A 13,104-nucleotide genomic window follows, 5' to 3' on the forward strand; every position below is an offset into this window, starting at 1 on the left:
GACGATAACTAACGTCTGCATATTTGCCTATATTACCTATATTTAAAAACAAATTAAATGTTTGTGTCAATTTTGTGCATGTATATTCGCATATTTGCTGTTTTCTGTTGCATATATTTTCCGATCTCTAGTTATAAGTTAAATTTTAAGAAATTCATTATAAAAATTAATAAATTGATATATTTTTATTCTTGTTATTTAATATTTTAATGATCTATTACCATTAACAGTATAAATGATCACATACTGGGCGTATACCTTCATTTTCTACCACATGACACCGGTATCCATAACGATAACAATCCATTTTCTACACAAATATCGGTACTATTGAACGACTATCGATGGACGTACCACAAACAGGTACCACCTGCGGACTTACCTGTCGGTCTGACCAATACACACCGAGCAATAGTCCAAGGAGGAGTGGTCATAATGTTCATGAATACAAACCTCAAAAAAATTTTTAGTCATTCTTCGATAATATACTTGGATCCACTAAAACATAAGAAGTACTTATCAGTTTGGTGTGAAACAATAACAAATAATATATAATAAACGGTTAATTTACAATGTGTTAGCCTGTTGGTTTATCGAATAAGCGCCACTGTATATGATTGACAATTTAAAAGTTAAATTAATTAACGTACCTATAAGTACCTTTTTTGTGGAATTGTGTAAAAAAACTATTTATTTGTGTTGTGGTAATTGTTTGTTTTGAACATTTATATGAAAGGAATAAACATTAAGGTAAATGTCAACAATAATATTATGATTATTTTTTAATATAAATATGTCTGTATCTTCTTTTTAATCTCCTGCTGTAAAAAGTTGGTTAGACGAGTGACGAGCGGTGGTACTCTATTACATTGCGGAGACATAACGTTTTTCTTCCACCGACGCTTTAATTTTCCAAAACCTTTTCAAATTTCGTCCGTCTCATTACGTTTACGTAGCCAAACTACTGTTCGGCTCTTTATTATATTGTTCTGTGACTTTCACACGATCAGCCCCAAGTGACTTTTTATCCTTTCTGCACAATTTCTACCTTTTAGTTGGATTTTAAGATACTCTTATTTGGGCCCAATATTTTGGTTGGCAATAATAAGTTTAGGATATTATTTGGTTTTCTGCTAAAGATATCCCGTTTTATCTACATTCAAATTTAAAAAATAAGGTACATATGATATATAAACTACGTGAAATATTCTCTGTAGATCTTAAATAATGTCTGCTATTAGCACCGTATAGTCTGCACTTCTCGTATGCTTTCCGCAGGGCCGCCGCTAAGGTATTGGCCGCCCGTGTGCAACCTAATATTTGCCGCCCCCTTTTAACACTTTAGACATACATACTATTATTTAAATAAATGTGCAGAAGATGCATACTATAACAATAATAATTTGTAAATACATAGATAAATACTTACTTGAACATTTAGACTAAATCCATGATCCAACGTCCATATATTATCCTAATGTATATCCTAATATCCCATCCTAATATCCTAATTTAAACGTCCTTTATCCTAATTTAATAACCACGATCCTGCGTCCAACGTGAATAGAAACATAAACACATAAAAAAACTAAAAACGCACTTTTCGAGCTTTCGTCTCGGAAAACTTTTTGACAATATCTTTAATATCCAATGGTGGGGAAAATTTTCAACAACAAATTGAACTTCACTTGGATTCATATTTGCAGGCCATTTTCCGGGATCACCTGAAACCAAGTATATGCTGGAGCTTCCTACACTGCAATCCAGATTAACTGGAACATTAAATGTTCTGTCTTAATTGGTGGTTTCAGGTTCAGGCGTTTCAGCATCAGCACTCGCACTATCGTTATTATTGTCATCAAATCCTCCATCTCTATCTGCAGGAATATTCAATTGTTTGGTACTTTTTTCTATGGTTTGGACTTCGCTTGAAGTTGAAGGTCCTAAATTTATATCGGAGTCTTCTATATTTTCATGTATGTTATTCATCAAAAATAATTTCAGTGCGCCGCTAAGTTTTTTTTTCTCCTCAGTTTTTGCCTCTTTTATTTTTCTATATTGAAAGCCTGAAAGTCGTTTTCTTTTTCTTTCGGACATTTTGAAATTATCACTTAAGAACGAAGCCTGGCGAATTTAACAAAATAAATCCAAAAACACTTCAAATAAGTTGTCCGAATAATGTTTCTCCAAATAATATGTTGCTGTAACGCGTATACGAATAAAATTGCTTATCAAAATCGTGTCTAAATTCATCGAATTCTCAACTAAGACTGAACATAAGACATAATAACCTATCTATAAACATAACCATAGGAACAATAACATTGTTATAATATAACATAACAGAAATGTTACAACCACTTGCCTAAATTCTTGTAAAGTATCTACGTGTGAAATCCTTAATTACTGAAGTCCGAAAGCCGCCAGCCGCTTTGAATTAAAAAGTACTTCCGAAACTGCTTTATGACTGTACCTGCAAAATATAGTTCGGCGGTAAAGTAGTAGACGGCGGTTCATACCATAAATAATATTTTCTGACATTTTTTTTAGATTAGGATGAAAAAAAGAAGTATACATGATAAATGAAACGCATTTGAGTATTATCACGTACTGAATAATTATTATTGTTTGGAATATTAGAGTTCGCAGAATTATCTGAATCATTACTATTTAATTATTTGACTTTATTTTCGTTTTAAAAAAGTATTATCATCAGTGGACTGCTTTTGACCGCCCCTATTGTTAGCCGCCCGTGTGCGATGCACACTTGGCACACATGGTAGCGGCGGCCCTGGCTTTCCTTGTATCACTAATCTACCTGTATTTTTATTAAAACTTAGAATGCACCCCTGACCATCACTTTAGTTAGTTTCCGACTGTATATTATCTATTTTAATGTGTGTTGGTATAATGTAGGTTTTATACGATTCTTATGTCTTGTTTATTTATCTCTTTTTATTTCAAAATTTCCCTGAGTTGGTCATGCCTTGGTGACTATGTCAAACGCCTATTCCGAATTCAAAGAACAGGTACAGACATTTATCTTCCTTTTCTTCGTCACTGCAATAAAATAAAAGTTATCCAGACACACAAGAATCTGGTCGACACTCAGTTAAGTTTTTCCGTTTTAAAGTGAGTATATTATTATTATCTGCGGCTTGTTCTTTGTAATTTTGATTTTGACAAAAACATAAGATCCTCTTCATCAATAAAACCATGTTTTTAACCGCATGCAATATAATGTGTCTCTTTTCCTCTGTATCAATGTGTTTTATGGATTTTATACTCTCGTCCTGCCAAATCCGTTCTATTCCACCTTCATCAAAAATCCGTTTCGTGCAAGCAAGCAAGCAATTTGATTAAAACCAGCCTGTGAGAAATGTTCACCCCTATGAATTACGTTCGGGTGTAACAATTCATTGGAGCGATGTGTGTTAACTCTAGTAAAACAGGAGTCACCCCACCGCGCTCCAATGCTCCAGACCATCCCTTTCCCCCCTATAGCACTCTAATGCGCGATAGGGACACAACTATCAGCCAAATGATCTTCATGTGCAGGTCCTGGGTAATAGAACCCCAACATGGTTTCCTAACCGAATGCAAAAACTCAGGACAGAGCATTGTCGCTATAATCCTATTATCTTAATGTGGCTTATCTGCGAAGTAAAATTGCTTACTTGGCCCTCAAGTCTCCGCTCTGAGCCCCGGCTCAGTTCGGCGACTTAGGGCTCAAGGAGTTGGGCCCTACGTGCCGGGGTTTTGGGGTTTTTTTTGGTAGCTTGCGCCGGTTTTTGTTAGTATTTTGTTAATTTTTTTTGTGGCCGAGGCCGGTTTTTTGTGTTTTTTGTAATTTTTTTTTGTTGGTGGCCCTGAAACAAAAAATCAGAATTAGTGTAAAGTCTATACTATAACATTGAAAAATATATAAATATAAGACAATATAACAATATAGATTTTATCTTCTTTAAGACACCCGGGTCCACTTTGTGTTTGGCGATAGTCCTTGAATGTTTTTTGAGCTACGAACTGTCTTCTATGTGCGTTGTTGTTATTTTGAAGTATTTTCTCTCTAGTGCTTTGTTTTCTCTCTGGTTTAAATCCGTTTCGTTTAAATAAACAAATAGAGCGTTGTCTTTTTTAAAATTATTATAGTTTTAAAAAAAAAATTGTTTTGTCGAACATTAATAGAAACAGACATACTAACATATATAGAACAAAAAAGACTAAAGTGGTATGGACATGTAAGAAGAACTAGCGACAGCAGATGGATAAAGAGAATAACCGAATGGAGCCCCATAGGAAGGAGGAAAAGAGGACGACCCCGAAAATCCTGGAGGAACGAAGTAGACGACGCCATGAGTAAGAGAGGACTAAACGATGGAGAATGGAACAACAGAGAGAGATGGAAACGGTTGAGCGAGGGAAGGCAGTGAATACTGTAGAATCCCTAAATATATATGTATATTGTTTTGTCGACGACACTAGGTCTTTCACACAACACTTTTTTATTGTCTTCCATTTCGAACCTAAACTAAATCTGTCTGAAAACTCTCCAGAGACTTACCCTGGAAATTTCAAATGTATTTCTGTTTTTTTATCCGTCTCTACAGAAATAATATATGATCTTTCTTTTTAAGCATTTTATATATAATGTCTCGAATTTCAAACTTACAACTTTCAGGAAGATCTATAGTCTTAAAATGTGGTCTAGGTTTATATTGTGGGACCTTTACTTTACTATTTACTTTTTCAGTTTTTTAATACTGACTTAAATTTTGTTTATCTAATACACAATAAATGCACAATAATACACAGTAAATGGCCTCCATTGGCTTTTTCAGCAGTAAAAACAGCAAACAAATTAAATATTACAACGATATTACTTGATTTATATCTAAGATTCCTCCTCCTCATTCCTTAAGCCCTTGTCAGGACGTGGTGACACTCTTAATATTATTGGCTGCGATCCTGTGACATATGGACGGCTTCATGTAGGGATTTTCCCACCAGAGTCTTTATTTGGTCTGCTCATCGTATTGAAAATATTCCTCTTGATCGTCGACCTTCTACCTTTCCTTCTACTACCAATAGTTCCATGGTCCCTGTTCTTCTAGCTATGTGGCCGAAGTTAATTAGATATGCTCGGTTTACTTTTTTTAATAACCTGTCTTTTATATAAAGCTTTTCCAGAATTGACAGGTTGGTTCTATGTTCTGTCCATGACACGCGTAGAATTCTTCTAGAGACCCACTATCCTATCGATATTTTGAGAGTCCATGTTTCAGCTTCGTATGTAGCAATAAGAAAAATAAGGACATTGACCAACCTCACCTTAGTATTTCTCGTTATTGTTCGGTCTTTCCATATTTTAATTAGTTTAGCTGTTGCGGTTCGGGCCATTGCTAATCTACGCTTTATTTCTGAGGAGCAATCGCCATTGTTGGTTATCAGGGAGCCCAAGTATATAAATTTGTCTACCACTTTAAAATTTGCTACTTGGCGTATGTGAAATAGATTATTATTTGCTCTGTCTACGATCAATATTTTTGTTTTTCTGGTGTTGATCCGAAGTCCAAATTCTTCGCTTATCCGGCTAAGCCGTTCAGTGATGGTAATCATTTCAACTTCATTCGCTGCTAGTATAAGTATATCGCAGGTTGCTGATTTTTCTGCCTCCTATAGTGATTCCTCCATCCCATCCGTCCAGTACTTTTCTCATTATATATTCAGAATATATGTAGTACAATAATGGTAATAGTATGCAGCTCTGTCTAGTTCCTTTCTTTGTTTTTAGCGCATCTGAATATATTCCGTGTATTTTAACTTTGGCTGAGTTTTTATCATACAGATTTCTTATTAGGTTAATTAGGTCGTTAGGTACTACCATATTTTCCATTATATTCCAGAGGAGATACCATTTTACCGAAAGCCTTTGTGTAATCTATGAAACAGAGTATTATTGATATGTTGTGTTCTCTCGGTTTTTCTATTATCTGTCAGGTGTTTAGTATCTGCTCCCGCGTTCCTTTTAGTGGTACAAATCCGCATTGTTCTTCGGCTATCTCTGGGAGTAGAAAGTTCTTTAGCCGTTCCTTGATTATATTTAGCAGGACTGTACTTGCATGAGGAATAAGGGCAATAGTTCTGTAAATCACGTCTCCCCAATTTCGCTGTCAATACACAAACAAATTGTTTTCAATCGCAAGTACTACTATGACAAACTTATTAGGGTACCATTAATTTGCAACAGGTTTTAGAGTATCGCTAAAGTAAGGTACCTATCAGTTTTTCCGAATAGTCAAAAACCCAAGTATAAGATACATGCTATGAGAGATTCAATAAATATCTACGCTTATGTTAATCTCTCACTGATTAGAACCACATTAAATTCTAGGTAATAACTAGACTTTGTCAAATATGCAAAAAAAGTAAAAATATGTGCATACATATGCACTAATTTCTCCAAAAATGTGCATTAAATATGCATTTCTACTAGAAAATATGCATTAAATATACATTTATTCATGTATATTTTAATAATTAAAAAACTATATAAATAAATATAACGACTAAGTAGGTAATTGTATTGTACTAATTAATTGTAATGAACGTAGTAAAAAAGTAAAATAATATTCCTTAGAATTATCGAAACAATCAATGACCAAATGGTTTTTAAAATTTTTCAGTAACAACTTATGGTTTTTATCCGTATACATAGGCTTACCATAATTATAAAACTCTTAACCGGGACAGTAAATGGTGGATAGGGTAAAGTATAAAAAAAAAGGATTAAGCTGCTGCCAAAAATTTTTATTAATAAAATACTTATTTTTTGTACCATTCATACTTCTCGCTTATATGTACTTTTTTTAATAAAATGTTATTTTTTTTATTTTTTCGTAAAAATCGTTACATGTCATATTAAAGTTTAATTTACAGTATAGTACTGCTTGTACGGTAGACTCCAACATACGGCTTCTATCGTCTGACCAAATATGTTTCATCATCAAGAAGACACGCTCTAAAGGAGCGGAGGTGCCTGGTAGGCACAAAATATATTGCACCATTTTTACCAGGTTGGGTGTATCGATGTGTTGTTCATGAAAATGTTTAAATAGTAGAACCCATTTGTCAACATAATCAATTTGTATCGTCGTGGAATTCCATTCATCATTATTTGATGCTATAAAAACTTTCGTAAGTGACAGCTCGTCAAAAAGGTTGTCAGTATTAATATTTTGTGATCGTCCTAACCGTGTATTTTGTTTATAATTTCAGCAGATTCTTCGATTTCGTCCCATTTCAATACGTGATTCAGTCCAATCCATTCGAAAATGTCGGCTCCTCCGAAACTGTCTTCCCACAATTCAATGTATGAAATGCATCGTCGGTAAAAATCAATTACTTCTGTTTGAAATTTATCAATATCCTGACTACTACCAATATTCTTTAATAATAATTGTTTCGCTCTTTGTGGTACAAAATTGCTGTCCATGCGTTCTTGAAGATTAGATTTCAATCTTCTTAATTCCAAAATAATGTCAGTCGCACTTGCTTCAATTTTTTCCATGAGTAGTACAGTCTTGTTAAAATTGTTTAAATGTCCATGCACAAACCAAAAATATAACTCACCTGTTTCACTTTCAAAAAAATCTCGCGTTAAAAAAAGAGAAAGAAATCGGGTACTTCCATGTTGGATCAGGTTTTTATATACCACATCTACACATTCACAGAATTCCTTCAACTGAGTTACTCGAACTGTGTAGATATGAAAATGTTTATATATTTTGACAACTTGTGCTTCAATTTCGATTGGTAGACCATCCACAGCATTTTGAGGTGCATTGTGTACAATATGTGCGCCACATCCAATTCCTACAATATCTACACCGAGTTCTTGTTTAAGTCTTCTGTAAACATTATTTTGTCCTCTTCTATGTACACCTCCAAAATTTGTATTACAATTGTCGCCACAAAATGCAGCTACTTTTTTTGTAAGGTCATGACGACGTAATGCTGAAATTATATTTTGAGCCAATCTTTTCGATGTCTCACCCTGAACGGACTCAAAATTCAATAGTTTCACATGTACACCTTCTAATGGTAAAAAGTATTTAACAATAATTGGTGCCAGTTTGATGTGCTTTTTATTTGAGGTGTCGTTAGTAACACTTATGAAAAGAGCCTTCTGTAAGTCGGTGTGTAACTCTGACAAAGATAAAGGTGCCAACACATTTAAAATGATCGCTTCACATTTGGTTCTCGCAACCCCAAATTTTGATTAAAAAAATTTTGAAATAAATTTCGACGTACAATAAGATTTTTTGAAGCTTATATCATGCATTGCCGTGTGATAAGCGAATGTGGCCTCTTTAGCTGCAATCATTAAATCGTTTTGAATGGGATCATCATTTTTAAAAAAGTTTTTGATAGAAGTACTTGCAATCGCCGTTACACCAGTTTTGTATTTTGCACACTTTAAGTGATCTTTAATATCTACTCGCCCACCGTGTGCAATTGAAAATTCTGAAAAACATTGCTGGCCCTGCTATTGTCACTACAAAGCTTTTTTATAAAACGATAATCTTTTTCAAGTTCGCTTGTGAATTTGCAATTTCTTTTCGGCATTTTAAATCAAACACAGCAATTAAATAAATCACAAAGTGTTTTCGTATTTTACCACCGTTCACAAAAAAACGAAATGTAATCGCACTGCAAATGATTAGGGTAAACTGAGATCTTTTTTTAATTCATCAATTCTTGATTTTTTTAATGATTGTATTCGTTAACGACTCACTGAAATAATGTGTTTAAGAAATTTGATACGGTGAATTGCTGAATTGGTCATTTTGATGATTTCGAGAATTAAGCACGTCTTCTGTGAGAACCCTATTAAAATATCTTATCAATCAGATGTGCAGTCATCATTATTAGAATTGTTTATATAATACGAACGTGAATAATCTTATTTATTATCAGTAAATATGAATCCAGGAGGAAAAGAAATCATTAGTGTGAAATCACTTAACAAAAATTCAAAATTACGACAGTTTTGTCAAACCGGGACAAAATGACAAATCGGCCGGGACTCCGGGACCTTTGTCTAAAACTGGGACAATCCCGGTTACACCGGGACATATGGTAAGCCTACGTATACATATATTTGTAAATTGGGATACTTATTAAAAAATATTTTTTGGTTCTAAATACATTTCTTCGCAAAAATTACCAATCAGAACGTCAGCCACCTCAGTAAGTTTCTGAAGTTTTTGTTTCTTGCTTCCTCTTGTTTCCCTTGTTTTTTAATTGTTTTTTTAATTAATACCTATGTCTTAATAGAAAAAAGGCTTTCAACCATATTCCCGATCGTGTTAGAACGAGTTCTGGTAAAAGTGGAATATTTAGAAGTATTTCTTTATAAAGCTGAATTCTTATAGGAGATTTGATGAATACTTTTTTATGCTTAATATCAGGGAGTTTACAAATGGAAACTTTTTCTAACTTCTTGCGCAACTCTGTTCATTCCATGTGCTAAACAAGTAACGTGTATTAAGTTGGTATAAAAACTTTTGTCCTGCCTTGACTGTGTATGGTGCAGTATAGGATAAAAAAAAAGCAATAATTTATGGCTAGGAACAGCTGCACGAAGAATAATTTTTGATATTTTTTCCTGTAAAAACATAACATTGTTGCAGAGTTGGTTTCTTCTAATTGCTCGCATACAATTAAATAGGGTTTTGGCAAGATTGCTTAGAACATCAATCATTAAATGAGCAATATATCTTCCTGACGAATCAGTGGTTTCATTAACACACACGTAGAAGTAATTGTCACTAATATTAATTTTTATGTTATCTATTACTGACGAGTACAACGAATAGACATGGTGTTTTTTTAGAGTTCTTTCACTTGGACTATTCAATTTACAATATTTTTTAAAAAAATAAGTTTTCATTGGATAATTTTGAAAGCGGTATATTTGAAGAGATTAATGCACGGCATAAGCCTTAATTTAAAGTATCTTGGTCGGTTCCTTCTTTTTAACTTGACCGAAAAGACTTGATAGAAAAGAAGCTTGATATTTTTCTCCTGATTTAGTTTTGTCTTTTTGGCTAAATGTGTCACAGTTCTGACATGTGGATCTATCGTCGTGTGCAACGGGTAATAGCTTTTTTGATATAAATAACTATTCTCGGTTCACAAATTGTTGAGAGCACGAAATGTGCCTCAAAGTCATAAAACGGTTGTAAAAGTTGTATCATCGTAGGCGTTTCTGAGGTGTTTATTCATTAAATAATAATATAATTTTTTTAATACTGTTATATATAATATTAATAATGTTTTAATACCAATATATTTAGCAAAAAACAATTAAAACTTTCACGGCTAATGTTGGTTATTATATTATATTAATAAAAATAAGAATTTAACCATTAACAATTTTGTAAATAAGAATACCTTATTTCTTTGGATATTTTAATACTAATCTTCGCGTTTAATCACTTTACTAGAAAACCTGGAATTCATATCCGAAGGTACTATTCGTTGCAAGATAATTAGGATGGAATTCCCCAGATTTTTAATAATATAATGGGTATAAAGATGCCGGCTTTGGCCACGTGCCTCGTCTGTTCAGTTTATATTTGAAACTTAACTTGAAAGGGTGAAGTTATTACGAACGAAAACAATTTTTTTGTTTAGTACGCTTTTAATTAATTTTGTTTAATTAGCGTCTCGAATATTTCTTTTGCGAATTATATGCAGTGCGTGAGTGATTTTTTATTCCATATACCTACGAACATTTACGTACCTTTCGCTCGTGCACGTTTTGTTGGATTGTTTGTGATGGCTTCATCATCAACATCATCAAGTTTTACACCGGTACTATTGCGTACAGTCAGTAAGTCTGTCTATTTACCAAGAGAGAAGACTATTGTCCTGAATGTTCACGATGCTGGTTTCTCAGAATCCCACAAACACTGTTCGCAACATAGTCGAAAGTTGTACCAACATGACTGGCGTACGGGAGTCAACTGTATATAGGTTCCTATCAGAAAGAAAAGAACACGGTATAGCTAACCCAAACACAAACGAACACTTAAAGAGAGGGAAAAAGTCTATTGAAATTGATGAATTTGCCAAAAATGGTATTCGAATGAAAATTCATGGATTTTTTTTCAAAAAAGAAATACCAAACCTAAACAAAATTTTACAAGAAGTTTGTACGGATTTGCCTCATATCGGACGAACTAAATTGTGGCAAGTTTTAAAAGAATTAAATTTCCGGTGGGAGAAATCAGATCAAAAATCACTTTTGATTGACCGGGAGGAGATAATATGTTGGAGAAGAAATTATCTAAGATCCATACGAAAATTCCGGGCAGAAGGAAGGCCAATCTTCTACCAGTATGAAACGTGGGTAAACTCAGGTCATACTCTACCATGAATGAATCTGTAACCATTCAAAATACCTTCGTAATCGGATTATAAGGTTGACTGCTGTATTGTATTCGTTCAGATACATGGTGGGTCAGTCGAAAACATCTTAAACCGTCAGTTTCAGGTTGGTTTTTACTATTATATCGTATTACCTATCCTCTCTGTATTTCAGTTCTCTAATTAAGGTTAAACTTGTAGTAAGCTATCGACAAATTGTGAACCGATTATACACTTAGAACCGATTTCTTTATAACCTTAAATTAAAGACATTCAATAGAAAAAATTACATTTAAGTAACTGCACGATTATTGAATGATAGTCACTGATATTTCAACAATGATTAAAATATTGATTTTATAATAAAATAGACATAAATAGGTATTGGTATAATATTAAAATTTAATTATATTATTCCCGTTTTATTAACGTTAATTACCGTAGTATAGTAATCACTAATCTGGTTGTAACAAATATTTTGCAAGTAAATATAAAATAAAAATATGTTTTAAAAATCTTAATCTTTTCATTACCTTGTTAACAAGGCACTGTTTGCAATGTAGGGCAAAAAAACTAAAACTTATAGGCAAACAAACATGTCCGTGGAAAATGTGCAGTGCACATAAATTATATTAAAAGGATTTACTGTAAATAACTTGTTATTCATCATCATCACTGGCTCGACAACCCTTTTTGGGTCTTAGCCTGTTCTAGGATTCTTCTCCATTCCGATCTGTTTCGTGCTTTTTTTCTCCAGTTTTTTATTTTTAAGGTTGTTATATCATTTTCTATTTGTTCTAAGTATCTCAGTTTCGGTCTTCCTCTTGTTCTTTTTCCTACTGGCATCTGTTTGAATATTTTGTTTGGTATTTCGCCTTCTTCCATTCTTTCTACATGTCCTATCCAACGCAGCCGTCCTATTTTGATGAATGTTATAATATCCGGATCCTGGTATATTTTGTATAGTTCAGAGTTGTATCGTCTTCGCCATATTCCGTTTTCTTTTGTGTCCTTATATATGTGTCGCAAGATTTTTCTTTCGAAGGTGGCTAACAACGTTTCCTCTCTTTTAGTAAGTGTCCAGGTTTCTGAGCCATATGTGAGTACCGGTCTTATTAGGGTTTTATATATTTGGCATTTTGTCTTTCTTGCGACGTTATCTGATCTTAGGTGTCTAATTAAGCCATGGTAACATTTATTTGCAATAAATATTCGCCTCTTCACTTCCTCCGTAACGTTATTATCAGACGTGACTAGGGATCCCAAGTATATAAAGTTTTTTACCTCCTCTATGTTGTATTCTCCTATTGTTATATTTTGTGGCTGCCTTATTTCTGCGTTTTTTCTTACCTGCATATATTTTGTTTTGGTCTGATTGATTTTAAGACCACTATTTTGTGCAGCTCGTTCTATTTGGTTGTATGCCTTTATCATTTCTCTTCTTGATCTTGCGATTATGTCAACATCATCTGCAAATGCTAGTATTTGCACGCTTTTATTAATGATTGTTCCTCGTGTATTGACTGTTGTGTCCCTCAGTATTTTCTCGAGCACGATGTTGAACAGGATGCATGATAGAGCGTCTCCCTGGCGTAGTCCCTTTTTCACATCTATTGTTTCCGTTAATTCATTTTGTATCCGGATTCTACTTTCTACTTTTAGAGATTC

At 33.6% G+C, this 13,104-nt stretch overlaps 1 protein-coding gene and 1 long non-coding RNA gene across 2 annotated transcripts in view; one reads left to right on the forward strand and one right to left on the reverse strand.

The window, feature by feature from the left end:
• Positions 1-13,104, reverse strand: part of LOC140435580 (uncharacterized) — a 334,868-nt gene that overhangs the window by 18,171 nt on the left and 303,593 nt on the right. The gene's annotated exons all lie outside the window — the stretch shown is intronic.
• Positions 432-13,104, forward strand: part of LOC140435579 (T-box transcription factor T-like) — an 87,524-nt gene continuing 74,851 nt past the window's right edge. Inside the window, exon 1 of the mRNA XM_072524327.1 lies at positions 432-750. Coding sequence (XP_072380428.1) covers positions 730-750 — 21 coding nt within the window. The 5' untranslated portion in view covers positions 432-729. The remainder of the gene's footprint in view (positions 751-13,104) is intronic.

The sequence above is a fragment of the Diabrotica undecimpunctata genome, chromosome 3 (genome assembly GCF_040954645.1).
Source record: "Diabrotica undecimpunctata isolate CICGRU chromosome 3, icDiaUnde3, whole genome shotgun sequence".
NCBI lineage: Eukaryota > Metazoa > Arthropoda > Insecta > Coleoptera > Chrysomelidae > Diabrotica > Diabrotica undecimpunctata.